Source organism: Physeter macrocephalus, chromosome 2 (assembly GCF_002837175.3).
Source record: "Physeter macrocephalus isolate SW-GA chromosome 2, ASM283717v5, whole genome shotgun sequence".
Classification (NCBI taxonomy): domain Eukaryota; kingdom Metazoa; phylum Chordata; class Mammalia; order Artiodactyla; family Physeteridae; genus Physeter; species Physeter macrocephalus.
In genome coordinates this window covers 38,003,012-38,020,715 of record NC_041215.1, presented here as the reverse complement: position 1 = coordinate 38,020,715, position 17,704 = coordinate 38,003,012, and the positions used below count along the sequence as shown (strand labels likewise).

The 17,704-nt window shown below is 46.4% G+C and overlaps 1 protein-coding gene across 2 annotated transcripts in view; it reads left to right on the top strand.

Moving 5' to 3' along the window:
* Positions 1–17,704, top strand: part of ARHGEF4 (Rho guanine nucleotide exchange factor 4) — a 254,977-nt gene that overhangs the window by 110,855 nt on the left and 126,418 nt on the right. Inside the window, exon 2 of one of the 2 annotated variants that reach the window (XM_055087386.1) lies at positions 7,035–10,613. In XM_055087386.1, the coding sequence (XP_054943361.1) occupies positions 7,035–10,613 (3,579 nt within the window). Of the gene's footprint in view, positions 1–7,034; positions 10,614–17,704 lie in introns of those variants that run through there. The other variant, XM_055087389.1, reaches the window with a different exon arrangement.

Genomic DNA, 17,704 nt, shown 5'->3' with positions numbered 1-17,704 from the left:
TGCTACATGCTCGCACTGTCAGACAATCACCTGGGCCACCATCAAGGTGTCAGCAGGGCCATGCTCCTTCCTGGAGGCTCTAGGGGGGAAATTTTCATTTCTTTTTTGTTGTGATAACATTTGAGATCTAATCTCTTGGGAGAGAATCCGTTTACTTGCTTTTTCCAGCTTCTGGAGGCTGCCCACATTGCTTGGTCTGTAGCCCCTCCTTGGATCACTCTGATTTCTGCTTCCCTCATCACATCTCCTTCCCTGACTCTCCTGCCTCGGTGTTTCTCTTATAAGGATTCTTGTGATTACATTGGGCCCGCCGGATCATCCAGGATAATCTCCTCATCTGCAAAAGTCCCTCTTGCCCCAGACATTCATAGGCTCCAGAAGAGATTAGAACATGGACATCCTTCAGTGAAAAGGGGCATTATTCTGTCTAGAAGAAATTCAGTCTAGAAGAAATGACAGGAAAAAGTTAGTGACTTTAGGTTGCAAAGTTTTAAAAATTAGACACACACAAAACACATAATCTGAAAAAAAGAAATCCATGAATTGGGTTTCATCAAAGTTAAAACCTTTTGCTTTCAAAAAAAAATTGTTAATAAAAAGGCAAGCTGCAGGCTGGAAGAAGTTATTTGCAAAACATATATCCAACAAAAGACTTGTATCTAGGATATATAAAGAATTCTTACAACTCAATAAGAACACAACCCAGTTTTTTTTAATGGGCAAAAAATCTGAACTGACACTTCACAGAGAAGATGTACAGATAGAAAAAAGCATATGAAAAGATGCTCAACATCATATGTCATTAGGAAAATGCAAATTAAGGCCACAATGAGATACTGCTTCACACACACTAGGATGGCTAAAATTAAGAAAACTGACGACAGCAGATGTGGGTAAGGGAGTAGAGCATCTGGACTGTCATATACTGCTGGGGGTGGTGGAAAAGGGAATGGAGAACAGTTTGCAGTTTCTTAAGAAATTAAACATATACCCCTACCATATGGCCCAGGCATTCCAGTCCTCAGTATTGACTCAAGAGAAATGAAGGCACACGTCTGTACAGACTTGTACAGCGTTATTTGAAAAGCCAAAACCTGGGAACAACTCAAATGTCCCTCAGCAGGTAAGTGGATAAACACATTGTGGTATATCTATACAACAGAACACTACTTAGCAATAAAACCAGTTATTGACACATGCAACATAGATGAATCTCAAAATAATTGTGCTGAGTGAAAAAAAGCCGGACAAAAAATACATACTGTATGATTCCATTTATATGGAATTCTAGAAAATGGAAATTAATCTATAGTAGCAGAAAGCAGATAAAGATCGCCTGGGGATGGAGGGGAGATGAGAGGGAGGGATTATAAAGAAGCATGAGGGAACTTTTGGAAGCAAGAGAAATGTTCGCTATCTTCTTCCTGGTCATGGTTTCACAGATGTATGATGGTTTCACACAAACTTTAACTGTACACTTGAAATATGTGCGGTTACTTATGTCAATTATACCTCAATAAGGTTGTAAAAAGGATAGTGAAAGGGAGGGAAGGAAGGAAGGGAGAGAAGGAGGAGAGAAGAAAGAAAGGAAGGCAGTGTCAACTGAGAAAAATGTACAACGTGAGAGCTGTGAGTTAAGTTTTATTTGGGGCAAAATGAGGACTGTAGCCTGGGAGCAGTTTCTGAGAGCTCTACATTCCTTTAAACATATGCTCTTAAACAAACCATGGTTGAGTTCACATTAAAAAAAAAAAAAAAAGAAATTCCCAGGGGGGAAAAAAAGGGGGTGTGGAGCTAAAAAGAATGAAGTACGGTGATAGATAGAAACCCAAATAAATGCTCGCTGGTTAAACTCTCTGGTTAAGTGATTGAAATATTGGATCTTGAAAACCCAGCTATATGTTAGTTATGAAAAACACACCTAAGGAACATAGAAAGACTGAAAAAAAAAAAGAATGGAAAAATATATACTAGGCAAATACTAACCCAAAGAAAGTTGATGTAGGTTTATTAGAGAAGACAGCCTTGAAAGTAGAAACTTTTATTAGAGATAAAGAGAGTTACTAAGAAATAATAAAAAGAGCCAGAACTTGTTTATGCACCTACTAACATAACACTGAAACGTGTCAACTGAAAGACGACAGACTTAAAAGAGGAAATTGACAAACGCAGCACTACAGTGGGTGATTTCAACGTACTTAATAGATGAAAACTAGTCAAATTATGAGGATTTGACAAGGATTTAACACTTAACAAGCTTGATGAGCTATTATTAAATCCTGAATGAACAAGTAGCGAATACACGATCTTTTCAAACACCCATGGAACACTTATGAAACAGTCTTAGGGAACCAGGTCCTTTTTGCCGTCTGCCAGCAAAGCCAAAACGCTGAGACGGGAGGTTTACAGCAGGAGACCGTTTATTCGTTTACTTGCCAGGCAGCCAAGCGTGAAGCCGGCAGACCAAATCTCAAATCCGCCTCCCGAAAGCGGGCCTCGGGGTATTTCGGGGCTAAAGAATACAGCGTGGGGAAAGGTGATTGGAAAAAGGTGTGATAATCGTAGGTCTGTGCAGCCGTAACTAAGCTGCCCACCTCTGCAGATTCAAAAGGTCACTGAGCGGACGCTTGAGCAGGCCCCGTTGAAGGGTCGGCGTCCCATGCAGTCTGAACCAGCTCAGCTTCAACTAGACAGTTGACTCCGCAAAACAACCAGGAAAACATCTTACTGTTTAGGCTTATGGCCACTGGGAGGAAATGCAAGTCTTTTGTAGCAACAATTAAAATGACTTTGATTAATGAAGGCAGATTACAAGTGACATGGATTTAACTAATGATTACCCGTGGTTTCAACAGGAGCTTGCACTGTGCCATAAAGCCAGTTTCAACTAATCTCAAAGAATCATACAGACCACACTCTCTGATTACAATGTAATTCAATAGAAATCAGAAAACAAAAAGATAACGAAAACTTCTAAATAAATTATGGGTCAGAGAGCAAATCGTACTGGAAATTAGAAAAACAATAGAACTGCAAGATAATGCAAATACCACCTATTAAAACTAATGGCTTGCAACTGAATTTGTATTTAGAAGGGATATGTCTTGTCATCAAATACTAATATTTTTTAAAGACTGAATGGGAGATGAGGAAGTGTGGAGATAAAATGTAAATTCTAGTACTGAGGAGTTTGAAAAGGGAAAGAAGATGGGGTGCTCTGGGGGATGGGGGCAGGAATTCTGACGGAGAGAGGTTTGTTGCCGGTGACGGCAGGTGAGGGAAGAAGTGAAAGTCAGGAGGGTTGAGGGCAGGGTGCTGCAGCCCGTTTGTCAACACCATTCTCAACTCCCTAATGTATTGTGTCTGTCGCCACCTCATACCTCTGTGCAAACACCCACTGCGGTGCGGCTGTTTCTTACAGGAGAAAGTCCAAACACCTTGCCCAAGTGTTTGAAGCCTCACAAAGTTATAGAGATAAGACAATTAGGAAGTGCCAGGCCTGTGACAAAATGAAGAGAGCTTTTCTGCTTAAAAACATTCAAATCTGATCCACCCCTAACCCCCAGAAATAACTCTGAGCTTCAGCAAAAAGAACACTTTTGCCTGTAGATTCAACCGCCAGACCATCCCTTAGGGGTAACCTTGAAATTATATGGATTTGTGCTGAGAAATTACATATTTGAGAATTACTCCTGAAACAACTCAGGGGGAAAAAAAAAAAAACTTTCTTCATAAGATTTAGAATCTAATATTCAACCAAATCAAATGCTTTTTAAAAAAGTGTCCTCTTCATATTCAGCATTTAAACACTTTAAGGAATATTAAAGCTGGATTTTCAGTGCTCTTGCACAGACTATACCAATTTTGTAATCTGAGAGAGTTTAGAGGGGTCCCCCGCACCCCGTCCCCAACAAAGGCTTTTTTTTTTTTCGTTGAAACAGAGTGAGACCTCTTGCCAGAATACCTGGAAGTCAAAGAAAGGCTTGACTCTCATCAAGACCCAGGCAGGGAGTACAGTTCCTTTCACTGGCAGTGTCCTGGGTCATGATGCTGAGCAGGGGGTGGGGTCAGCAGTGAGACCTCTGACATCTTGGCGTACTCAATGTCCAGATCATTGGTCATTTGGAATTTGGGACTTTGGAATTCTCTGGGCCTGAAACGTGACTATTGATGCCCATATGAGTCTGTGAGGTGACATCAAGCTGTGACAGAGCTGAGGAAACGCTCTATGGTCAAGGGGTCCCTTCCCAGTTTAATAACAGGTCGGCGAGGTGAGGGAACGGAGGTGCTCTTGACAGCAGGAGTTACTGAGTAGAAGCCTGTAGCTGACCCCTGCCACCTATTCACTTCTCTGCCCGTGAAGCACAGACTTGCCATTACACAGGCCTCCATGCTTGGCAAGGCATGTTCACGGCCCGACCTGCTTGGCCTCGCCAGGCTGTGGGGAGCCTGTAGGCCAGAGACGGTTGTTCCTGCTGCACAGTGACGGGCCTGCCACCTGGGAGTTGGACCACTGGAGCACGTGCCTGCAGTAGACCTGGGGGAGACCGGGGCTTCCGTAATTCCTCCCTCCTCTTGGACATCACGTGGCCACCACACAGCCCTGCTTTCCAAATGGTTTGACTTTTAATGTTTCCTATTCCCCACTCCTTTCTGCTTTGCGACATATTCGAAACTATAGTATCATATTATTTCTGATTTTCTGAATCTACCCTGTAGCTTAACTACCTCACACATCACATGCTTTGGTGTTTGTCTGCTTTTCTCCTCTTAGGTAAAGAGGATTAAAAGCAATTTTATTTTGAGAAACCTCTAATGACAAGTCCTCAGAATCTGTGCTTGGGAAGGGCTGGTTGAGTGAACAGCTTCTGTACCAAGTTTGTGCGAAGGAGCCTTAGCTATAGACGCAGGGCCAAGTGATTTTCCTACTCCGGGCCTGGGGAATCTTTGGAGCGTCTGAGAACTGAATGCTGGGTACAGCACTATCACAAGGTTCAAGGTGTTGTTGTATGTATAATACATGCTACAACCAAGATACATGGATGACTCTCTAGAGTATTATGCTGAGAGAAAGAAGCCAGCCCCCAAAGAGTACATACTGCATATTCTGGTCATCTGAAACTAGAAAAGGCAAACCTAGACTGTGTGGCAGAAACAGGGCACAGGGGGGAAGAGGGGCGATTGCTCTCCGGGGGCCTCGGCCTGCAGAGGCTTGAAGCAGGCTTTCTGTTCCCGGCCAGAGTTTGAGGTCAGGCCACAGCTGTGAGAGCGCTGAATCCTAGCCACCAGACCACCAGGGACCAGTGGCCAGTGACAAGGCCCCGGCCCGTCAGCTGTGTAGAAATGAATTTCCACATAGAGACGGAAAGTAGTGAAGCAAGTGAAGTGTTTATTAGGAGGAAAAAGGGTATGTGTGGATAGACACACAGGCGGGCTCAGAGAGAAAGTCATGCCCTCGTGGTAGTTTGAATCACTTTTATGGGGCATTTCTTCCAGGTTTCCTTTGGCCAGTCATCTTGCTCTGCCTGATTCTGAGTCTGTATTTGGTACATCTCAGGGTCCTCCCATGAGTGTGGGCACATCTCTTAGCCAAGGTGGATTCTAGCTAAGAGGCCTGTGGGAAGGTTGACATCACTTACTATGGGGTGGCGCCCCCTCCCTTTTTGACCCCCAAGGAGCCTTTCCGCACATGTGTAGTCGGGAAGGTCTCTTTGAGAACGAGGAATATGTGGGGTTTTTTATCTCTTATCTGGGCGGGGCCCAGCCTCCTCTCTCGCTCCTGCTGTTATAGAGTTTCTGTCCACAGGGAAGAAACTTCAGCTGTTCAGCCTGGGGCCCATCTATCTCCTGCCTCAAGACGAGGAGTGACTTGGGGAGGGTCAGGGACTTCTTTGGGAAAAGGAAATAGGATTTTTATCATGGTGGTGGTTACATGGGTGTATACATTTGTCAAAACGCTCAGAACTGTACACTTTTTTTTTTTTTTGGCTGCATCGGGCCTTAGTTGCAGCACACGGGAACTCCATTGAGGCATGTGGGATCTTTTTCGTTGCGGTGCACGGGCTCTTCGTTGCAGCACACGGGCTTCTCTCTAGTTGTGGCCTGCGGGTTTTCTCTCCTCTAGCTGTGGCACGCGGGCTCCAGAGCATGTGGGCACGCAGGTTCTTGAGTTGAGGTGCGCAAGCTCAGTAGTTGTGGCACGTGGGCTTAGTTGCCCTGCGGCATGTGGGATCTTAGTTCCCTGACCAGGGGTGGAACCCATGTCCCCTGCATTGTAAGGCAGATTCTTTACCACTGGACCACCAGGGAAGTCCCCAGATCTATACACTTTAAATGGATGCATATAAATGATATTATAACAAGTTGATTGAAAAATGTGTAATGAGAGAATGAAACTCTGCAAATACTTGCACAAGTTCTCTACTTTTCCTCCTGTTCTCAAAGCTGTCTTGGGCATTTATAACATCCCCAAATATGATTGCAATTTCAATAATTCTTGTGTGTGGTTGTTTTTTTTTTTTTTTCTTTCTTTCTTTCTTTTGGCTGCAGCAAACCTAACTCAGAAAACACTTCTAAGTGTAAGAGCCTTGACTTTAATTGGTTACATAACAACAAACAGAACACAAAGCAAACATATATTCATTTGCTCTTTCTTGCTGAAAACATTAGGCACAGATATGCTTCTCACCGTGACTCAGACAACAGTTCATACTTAAACTGCACGTGCTCATTCCACCGATTCTGATTTTTAATAGGGTTGCTTTAACTATGTGCTACACTTTCTCCCTACTGTTTGGGTTTGGCTCCATCTCCTCTTTTCTGGGCTAATAAAAGGTAGCTCTTCATATTTACCGCTCTCTTCCTACAGGCGGTGACTGTACAAGACCTCAGGGGGTCCTCTGGTTTTTCTCTTCACATGGGGAACAAATGAAACATTTCTGAACCTTCTTCCTTCTGACAAAGGCAGGTGCAGTGTACCTCTGTGCAGATGTCCTCAGGCCTTGTCTGTGACTCCTCTCTTCTTGCCCTTCCAGACTCCAGAGCCAAGTGTACACCTGCCAGGTGAAGGTGAGATTGAAGACAAGGAGCTCCCCCCTTCTCCCGCAGAACCAGAGGAACAGGGATGGAGCCGGGAAACAGACCACGATGATTTTGAGACACTGTCCCACCAGAGTGAAAGTCAATCAGACACAAAAATTGACCCCTTTGAAAGTGCTTCCGACACAGAGTCCCTGCCTGGTGACCTCCTAGGGGGAATCTGCCTCACTCCAGATGGTACCTCTGAGGACAGAGAAGCACGCAGGGGATGCCGTGACACCCCAGCATCCAGAACCCTTCAGGAAGAGCATTCAACTGGTGTCCCTGGGCTTGACCCAAAAGAGGAACTAGATCTGTACCTTGACTTCAAGGAAGAGTCCTGCAAAAGTGGGGCACGAGCCTTTGCTGCAGTTGCTGGAGAGGTGAGGGCCGTGCACCTTTGGGAGGACGTGGCCGGCCCGGAGCGAGAGTCGCCGCTGGCAGGGACTGCTGGCCGCACACAGGGCTGTTCACAGGGGCCCACGGGCAGCTGCGGCCTCCCGCCAGCGAAGGCCGTGACTGTACAAGACCTCAGGGGGTCCTCTGGTTTTTCTCTTCAGAAATCCAGGTCTGAGAGTTATCTGGGCATCCCAGTGGTCTGGCCCTTTCTTCTCTGGTGCTGTGAACAGGGCCGGAGCTGGCCAAATATCCACAACAGGGACAGGGGAACCCAGCTGCCTCTCACAGCCCCTCCGGGAGCCGGGACAGGGAAGGGAAGTACTCGGGGCCCCGCACTGAACACAGGCTTGCTCTGCTCCCAGCCCGGCTTAGATGCCACCTGCCAGCTTCCTTTAGGGACATCATGCCTCCTACATGCCAAGCTTTGCCATAGCGCCCCAGAAAAGACCGATGACAAGGGCAAGGCATTCCCAAGGCACTGCTGTCAGCACACGACGACGCTGAACAGGGCCCGTTCCATAGCAGAGTTTCCCTTAAGATACTCTGAGGGTCCTCTAGGGCAGAACTTTGTGAAGTTTGGGAGCCATCTGAAGGAAGGGACAGAAGCAGGACGGGCTCCAAGAACACAACACCCTCTTTACCCTGTTCCCACCCAACTGTCTCATTTGCTTCCTGCTTCCCAAAGGAAGGCTCCTGGTTTGGAGGATCTCTATGAACCCAGTGCTCTTAGCTGGAAAAGGGCCTCTCAGGACACGCCCTCTGAAAGTCTCTGGCTGGAAAACCAGCCAGGACAGGATTCTAGGTCCTGCCCAGTCTCTTCACGCCTTACTGCGGAGTTGGTGAGCTGCAGTGCAGAGGAAGTGCTGGTACCAGCCGAGGGCAAGTTGGGACACGGCCCAGAAAGCAGAACAGAGGCGCCCCTAAGCGCTGGCCTGGCACCAAATGCTGAGGACGTGAGTGATAAACAGAAGCCGCTTCAAGACATTTCTGTCGAGGCAGGAAACCAAACCAGTAATTACACATCAAAGCATATCCTCAGTGAGAAAAGAAAGCCACCTGCTAGGGCCAAGCTCCCACATCATCCCAGCAATAGCAGGTCACGGGTGTGGAACAAAGACTGGGGGGTTTGCTCTGCAGTAAGCAATCACTCAGATGCTCCGGAGACCACCCTGAAATCAAGCACGGTTCCAGACCCCAACTTCACGAAAAATGCCTTGCAGGGTTCTTCAGGAGTCGCAGCAGTCACCGTGTCCCCCTGCCCCTGGGGCGGTGAGGGGTGTGACCAGGGGCACAAGGGTGGTGCCACACCCTTGGCAGAGGGCCTCCAGCTAGAGCCCAAAGCAGACACGTCTTCTAAGGGCACGCGCATCATTGCAGCTGTCGAGCAGAAAGGGTTGCCGGCCACCAGGAGGAAAGTGGGTCCTCTTCCAGAAACACAGTCCGGTGAGTTTCTGGAGGAAAGACCAGGGTCTCCCTGCAGTGCTGGAGCGACCCCACGTGTGGTTTCCCGGCCTGGGAACCCACAAACTTTCGGCAATGCGTCTGAGCTGCCGGCAGCCCTCGGACTGCGAGGTGAAGACGAGGCTCTTCAGCAGGTGGCCCCAGCCGCAGAGCTTAGGATACTTCTGATCCCCCAGGCGGCTTCGGAAGAGAGGCCCCCGGGCGGGGAAGAGACGTCTTCCCAAGGGCGCGCCGCAGGGGGCCTGCTGAGCACAGGGGCGCCTGCGGAAGAGAACCCGCCCGGGGCCAGCCAGAGCTCCGGGACCCCGGCGGCCAGGGAGGAAGCTGCTGGGGCGCCCGGGGCCCAGGGCCCCGAGGACACGCTAGGGGTGCGCGCAGCGGAGGGCGGTGCGGACAAGCGGCCCGGCCCTGCCCGCGCCCGTGCGCTCCGGCTGCCCGGAACGGCCCGCCGGCTCCGCCAGGCTTCGCGGGAGCCCGGGAAGGGGCTGGCGTTTCCCGAGGTGACCTCCTTACGGAAAGGCAAGCCCTCGGCCGCCGAGAGCCCGGGACGGGGCCGCCCTGGGGCTTCTAACGGCCTCGAGGAGCTGTGCACCGACAGTCCGCCCCCGGTGGCCGGCGGGCAGAGCGCGTCGGGCCGGGTCGGGACTCCACGCGGCGCGCACGCCAGCGCCTCTCCCGAGATCGGCTTCCAGGGCGCAGGCCGAGGGCTCGCAGGGCAGACGGAAGGGGGCCATGTGGAGACGCGTGGGCACCTCGGTAGCAGAAGACAGTCCTCAGAAAGCTGCGACGCCAAGAGACGCAAAACCCCAGAGAAGAGGCTCAGCGCGAGGTTGGCCTCAGCTCATAAGACCTTTGCAAATTTTTTTGAGTCGAGAGTTTTAGAAAAAGAGAACACTGCTGAGTGTTTTCCAGGTTCTTTCAAGGACCAGAAGAAAAAGAGCAGGCTGCACCAGACCTCCTCGCACACAGTTCTGAAAAGCAAAGATGCTGAAGGCCCCAAAAGGCCCTCCTTAGTGAGTCTGGTTCCAGGACCGGAGATCTTGAATCCCCCCAGACCTTCCCCACTAGGCACCAGTAGCCACTGCGAGGGGCAGGCAGAGGACAAGGAGAGCTGCTACGTTTTTAGAGATCACTGGACACTCCCACATTCCCCCACACCTTTGTCATTCAGCGATTTGGTCTCTTCAGATAACAGGAGAAAAAGTGAACCAACTATCAAATGTACAAGCACTCAGGAAAGTGGTAAATACCTACCTTCAGGTAACTTTCCTGAAAAGCCTTGGCCTTTGTCACCCACCAGTCCTGGGAGGCAGCAGGCTGGGATCAGCCCCACCTTTCCCTCCAGCTCCACCTGCTTCCTGGCATATGGAAGCCACGGCGTGCCCTGTAAGCCCCTGAGCCCCAAGCCCCAGAGCCCCAGGCCTGGTGCCCAGCGGGTGGATTTCCACTACCCTGGCAGGGGCAGGGCCATCTCAGCGGTTTCTCTTGGAAGCTCCAGCCATGTAGATAGCAGCTCAGAGGCCCCTGGAAGCCCCAAGACCTCCAAGGCCTGGACAAGCCTCCTACTTTGTCTGCAGGCACTAGACCAGGGTGAGAAGGAAGAGAGCAGGAAAAGAGGCCAGCATCCCTGTGGCCTGAGCACAGCACCCTCGCTTAAGGACCTTCTTGGGAGTGAGGTGAGTTATCTGTGATTCACACCAACCTGTTTATTTACCTTTTAAGGCACGAGAAGGAGGGGACCACACATGACATTTCCCTAAGTGAGGGGAGAGGAGGAAAAGGAAGGCCAGTCTGCCTTCCATGGAGACCATCCCACTTACATTCCATGGAGAATGCCCCCCCTGAATCAACCCAGCCAGACCAGTTTCTTGGAATTTGCCAAACTAACAAGTGGGAATTGGCATTTCATTGTAATTTTGTGTGGTCTCTTTTTTCCCTGTAGAATTCAAGCTATCTGAATTCCCTTTTGTATCAACTGCCTGTTCATAGTCTTTGGCCATTTTGTATCAGGTGATTGAGGCAGGCTTTCTTAGGTCAGCCTTCATCCTTCCCCGCTGTGAAATTTTAAAAAGAAATTTCCCCACGTTGTTTTCTAGTATATTTATGGGTTTATTTTTAAAATCTAAACCTGATCCACTTGAATTTGTTTTAGTATAAGGAGAGAGATTATTGGTGCTTCTGAAATTCCTAGTAAAAGAAAATGGTCTCTCCCCCAAAGCAAAGGCATCCACCGACGACAGGGAACAGGGTGGTGGGTCAGGCACAAGAAAGGGTGTATACCAGCTTGGGATTTCTCACGAGTCAGGCTGCCCTCGGAAGGAGGTGGCTTTTGGGAAATTCCGGAAAGAGTAGTCTTGGGATTGTGGAAGCAAACCTCCCTTTTCCCTGTCCACTCCTGCAACCATGTGCCCTCGCCCCTTTGCTTCTTTAGACAAAGAGGTGTAGTGTCTCCCACGTGCCCAGCGCTGTGCTGGTGTGGAAGAGCCTCAGGTTCAGCGTTGGCCTCCGAGCAGGGCCAAGTGCAGGCGCCCTGCGCGCTGCCTCCCGGGTCCCGGCGAGGCCCCACCTTTGGCGAGCCGGCCACGCTCTGCCTGCGGCAGGTGCCAGCCACCCAGCTGCTCCGAGGGTCTCCCTCTCCCCTTCGCTCAGGCTCTCTAGCCTTCCTCCGGGTTCTCACGCGCACGCATACGAGGCCTTCTCTCTGGTAAGATTCGAAAGAGAAAGAGGAATAGGAACGAACGTTTCTCCAGCGCCCGCTTCGTGCCTGGCCCTTTCCTGGCCCCTTTTCAATCAGCTCACTGCTTGCTAAACACAGCAGGCTGTCCGGGTGTTTGCTGCAGCCCCCGCACCTGCTCCTTCCGTACAGGACACCTCCTGAGCACAGAGACAATCTCAAGGGAATGTTGTTTTCCACTGTGTACATACAGACACATATACATTTGTATGTATAGCACTGTTAAGTCAGTTTTATGATTATATTATTTAGGTCCTAATAATCTTTTTCTACTACTTGATTTTACTCTGAGTTAACTAACAGTATAATGTCTTTATTTTTCAATCAAGTTCTCTATGTATTTCAGATAATCAAAAATTAAAAGGAGCAATGAGCAGCCCTGTGGGCTGAAACCAGCAGGCGTGGGGCACTCACTCCGGCCTCCAGGCCCTGTGTGGGCTGCTTAGGAGGAAGCGAGCTGGGAGAGGTGGGAGTTCACAGGGTGCGTTCCCAACACACTGGAATTAGGCGTTAGGCATTCAAGAGTGATCACCACCGGCTGAAATTACGTCACTTTAACATATGTCCTCATCGGTAAAGAATTCAACATTAACTTTCAAGCATTTTTTTCCTTGTTGTGTTACTTATTTTTTTAAATTATTATTAGTAAAGTTAAAAACAAAGTCAATACAGATGTAGAAGAGAAAAGGTAACAATTTCCCTTCAAAACCTCCCAATCCCATTCCACAGAAGGAAATAACGTCAGCAGTCAGTGTGTGTGATCGCATTATCACCACACATACACAGGATTGTAAGGGAGAGATTTGGGAAGAGAGAGTTACACGGAGGGATCATACCCGCATATTACTCTGTAACTATCTTGTTTACTTTAATAATACGGCAAATACAGTCCTCGAGGGGTTTTATATACATTGTTCCCTAGTTGAAAGTCACGTGCTATTTCATAGTATGGCTATGTAGTATTTTAGTTAACTATTTTTCTATTGATTAACATTGAGGTGATTTCTGGTTTGGGGCCATTGTAAGTAATGCTGCAACAGCATCCTTGATCAGATGTCCGGAGGTATTGATGCTTTTATTTCTGCAAGATATAAAAGAGGGATTGCACAATCAAAGGGTACATGTGTTTTTTGTTTTTTTAAATTAATTTATTAATTTATGGCTGCGTTGGGTCTTTGTTGCTGCGCTCAGGCTTTCCCTAGTTGCGGAGAATGCTGGCTACTCTTCGTTGCGGTGCACAGGCTTCAGTAGTTGTGGCACGCGGGCTCTAGAGTGCAGGCTCAGTAGTTGTGGCGCACGGGCTTAGTTGCTCCACGGCATGTGGGATCTCCCCGGACAAGGGATCGAACCCATGTCCCCTGCTTTGGCAGGCGGATTCTTAACCACTGCACCACCAGGGAAGTCCCAAAGAGTACATGTGTTTTTAATTTGAATAGATTTCAGTTTACTTTCTGAAATGATTGTGACCATTAACACAGAGCAGGATATAAGAGTGCCCACTTCCTGACATTTCTCCAACTTAGCTGCTCATTGCTCCTTTTAATTTTTGATTATCTGAAACACATAGAGAACTTGATTGGAAAATAAAGACATTATAGTGTTAGTTAACTCAGAGTAAAATCAAGTAGTAGAAAAAGATTATTAGGACCTAAATAATATAATCATAAAACTGACTTAACAGTGCTATACATACAAATGTATATGTGTATATATGTACACAGTGGAAAACAACATTCCCTTGAGATTGTCTCTGTGCTCAGGAGGTGTCGTCTACGGGAGAAGCAGGTGCGGAGGGCTTCAGCAAACACCCGGACAGCCTGCTGTGTTTAGCAAGCAGTGAGGTGATTGTAAACTGCCCAGGAAAAGGGTCAGGCATGAAGCAGGTACTGGATCAATGTTCATTCCTATTCCTCTATTTCAAATCTCACAGGAGGAGTGAGAAGCCCTCTTAAGCTTGTGCATCAGAACATGTACAAAGGAAAGACAGCGGCAGATACATGAACACAGGAAGGGAAGGTGGGGAAAGCTCTGAAAAGTTTGCTCTAGCTGAAGCCCTGGGCAGTAATAGACAGGAACTGAACTTAGAGCTAGGGGTGAGACTCCATCTAGTGGCTGCTCCTGGGAGAGCAGGCTGTGATTGCAGGAGCAATTTGTAAGGAATTCAGCGGTGTTCCCATTTCTTTCTTCCGCAACGCTCTTGAGAAGCAAGAGTTCTTTTATTCCAAAACAATCATTCGCAACATTTTGTTAAATTTACTTCCAGGTTTCACTCTATAAACAAATTTTATGTACTTAACATGGTTATGATCATGCCATCTATAGAGGCTTTAATTTTCCAAGATTTCACATCCTGCACTTTGTTTCTTTAAAGCTCTTTTAAGTTGAGAAATACAGAATCATACAGAAAAGCATAGTACACAAATGTGTAGATAATATATTTCTGTGAAACAAACTCTGAGTAACCTCCACCTGAGTCAAGAAACACCACACTACTACCCTTCCTGCTCCGAGAATCCTTCCTCCTAAGTGGCCCTAGCCTCTGTGCCAACTTCTATGATATTCACTTCCTTGCCTTCATTATAATTTTACTGCTTAACTTGTACCTCCAAACGATGTAGTTTATTTTTGCCTATTTTTTTTTTTTTTTTTTTTTTTTTTTTTTACGGGGGCCTCTCACTGATGTATCCTCTCCCGTTGCGGAGCACAGGCTCCGGACACGCAGGCTCAGCGGCCATGGCTCACGGGCCCAGCCGCTCCGCGGCATGTGGGATCCTCCCGGACCGGGGCAGGAACCCGCGTCGCCTGCATCGGCAGGCGGACTCTCAACTACTGCACCACCAGGGAAGCCCGCCTATTTTTGAACTTTACATAAATACAACCATATGTATTCCTTTCAACCTTACCCATTCTGTTTGCTCTAATTATGTTAAGACTCATCCGTGTGGTGTGCATCTAAAGTTCTTTTATTTTCATCATTATGTACAGTGACTTTAAATCAGCATACCACAATGTGTGTATCAGTCAGCTGTTGCTGCTAGGACAGTTCGTGCCCAGGTGCCTACTGCACGTGCACATGCATTTCTGTTGGGTGCACCTCCTAGGAGTGAAATGGCTGGGTCATTGGGGCATGCATATCTTCAGCTTTACTACACACTGCCAAATATTATTCCAAAGTGATTGTGCCAGTTTACACTCCCTCTGTTAAGAGTTTCCTTTGCCCCATATTCTCATTAACATTTGCTTGATGTTGTCAAGCAATTTTAGCCATTCTGCTCGGTGGGTAGAGGTAACTCACTGTGGTCCTAATTTGCATTTCCCCAATGTCTAAAGAGGCTAAGCACCCTTTAAATGCTTTTTGACAATTTGGATATTCTCTTTGGGGCTGTGTCTGACCTTATCTCTTGTCCATTTGTCAATGAGGTTGTCTTTTTCTTACTGATTGTACATATTCTGGATACAATTGCATTGTTGGTTAATGTGCCACCGATATCATTTCCCACTCCATGGCTTGTCTTTTTCTTTCTTTGGTGGTATCTCTTGCTGAACAGAAGTTCTGCATTTTAATGTTTTCAAGTGTATCCATCTACTCTCTACTCCCAGGTCATGACTAGAATCCCCTAAATTACCTTTTTTAAAGCTTTCATGGACTTGTTTTTTACATCTAGGTCTCTGAGATGTCTAAAACTGACCTTTGTGTTCCATTGGCCTGTCTGTCCATCCCTGTGCCACTTCAGAGCCTTCATCACTGTAGCTGTATGTACTGTTGCTGTCCAGGTGACCACATCCTCTCGCCTTGTTCTTTTTCAATTTGATAAATATTTATTGAACACCAGCTGTGGGCCAGGCAATATTCTAGGTACTAGCATTGAAGAATCTATAAAGATCTCTGTCCTCAAGAGAAGGGCAGGTGTGGTGAGAGTGAATAAATAGTTGGGCAAAAAAGATTATTTCAGAGATTGAAAGGACTATAAAAAATGAAATGTAATGAAGAAATTGAAAAGGTTAATGGGATGGGGGCTCCCTTGGCTTAGAAGTTTGGAGTCTAACATTCGAGCCTCTCAGGTGGCCCTCTCAAGTCCAGCCCAACTTCTCAGTGTCCTGGAAGAATTCCCTCACCTACAGACAGCCATATCATTTAGCCCTCCACAATGTTGCCTTACACTGGGGAGGTCATAGCATACTTGTGTGTGTTTGTATGATGGAGAACAGGAGGAAGCGGTCCTCGGGTGTAAAAGGTGCTGTTTACATGTAGAGATTTCTTCCCTTTTCAATTTCAGGTGCGGGGGCAAAGAACTCACGATTCCAGGGAAAGCAAGTTCTAGCATCTTACTGATAATCTAACTTGTACATAGATTGGTTTGCACTCCTGGCTAAGGGGGCTTAGAAGGAAACCAAGATCAAGGGGGAGCAAGAAGAGAAATAGCTGTGGGAGGGTGAGAGGAACAGGGTAACCTAGAAATTTAGAACACCTGTGCATGTTTTGTTCCCCACCCTGTTACTTACTAACTCTGAACCTTGGAATAAGACCACATCAGGACTCAGTTTCCTTAAATGTAAGGATGGGACTAGGTGATCTCTTAGGTCTCTGCTAGGTATAGCATCAACTTTATGAATGAATGCTGGGTAGTTTTCCTGACCTTCACCCGTACTCTTCTCTGACTGGGGTAGCAAGGATCCAAGGTGCTGTTTCTACTTAGAGATTTTAAATGAGGGTGGCGGGAGTACGTTGTGAACATTTTTTAACCTTGAAAAATCTTTTGTATTCTAAAATTTATATGGAGAGGCACAGGCCCTAGAATAACTAAAACGATTTTGAAAAAATCATAATAAAGTGAGAAGAATCTGCCTACTCAATATTAGTTAAGGCTACTCTATAAAGTAATCAAGATATTGTGATATTGGGGGAGGGACAGACACATAGATCACTAGAAAAGAGTAGAGAACCCCAAAACAGACCAACACAAATATACTCAACTGGTTTCTAGGTGAAACAGCAATTCAATGGAAGAACAATAGTCTTTTCAACAAACAGTGCTAAGGCATTTGGACATCCATGGGAAAAAAAACTCAACCTAAACCTCACACATTATTCAAAAACACCTCAAAGTTAATTAATCACACATTTCAGTGTAAAACATAACACTATATAGTTTTTAGAACAGGAGAAAATCTTTGGGTCTAGAAGATAATAAAGAGTACATCCATAATGGAAAAAAATGATAAATTGGACTACATTAAAATCAAAAAACTTTTGCTCTGCAAAGACTCTGGTAGGAGGATGAAAAGATAAGCTACACATTGGGGGGATTTTATTTGCCAACCACATATCCAACAAAAGAGTAGTTCTAGAATGTAAAAGAACCCTCAAAACTCAACAGTAAAAATACAAACAGTCCAACTAGAAAACAGACAAGACATTTCATCAAAGAGGATATACAGATGGCAAATGTGCACATCGAAAGACGATTGACATCGTTAACCATCAAAGAAATGCAAATTTAAAACACAATCAGAATGATTAAAATAAAAATATATCAGAATTCCAAATACTGGTAAAGATGTGAAGAAACTGAGTATCTTGCACATTTCTGGTAGGAATGTGAAACAGTACACTTACTCTGGAAAAAGGTCTGGCAGTTTATTATGAAACTACACCTGGGTTTATCATATGACCCAGCAATTGCACACTCTTGTGTTTGTCTCAGGGAAATGAAACTTAGTTTACGCATAAACCTAATACATAAATGTTCATAGCAGCTTTGTTCATAATAGCCCTAAACTGGAAACAACCCAGATATCCTTCTATGGGTGGATGGTTAACAAAGTGTGGTACATCCATATCGTGGAATAGTATTATAATATAGTATAGTGGTAGTATTCCGCGGTATGAATAATAGTGAACTATTGATTCATGCAACAATTTCAATGGATCACCAGGGAATTACAATGAGCAGGAAAAAAGACAATACCAAATGGTTATATATTATAGAAACCCATTCATATAACATTCTTTTTTTTTTTTTTTTTTTTTTT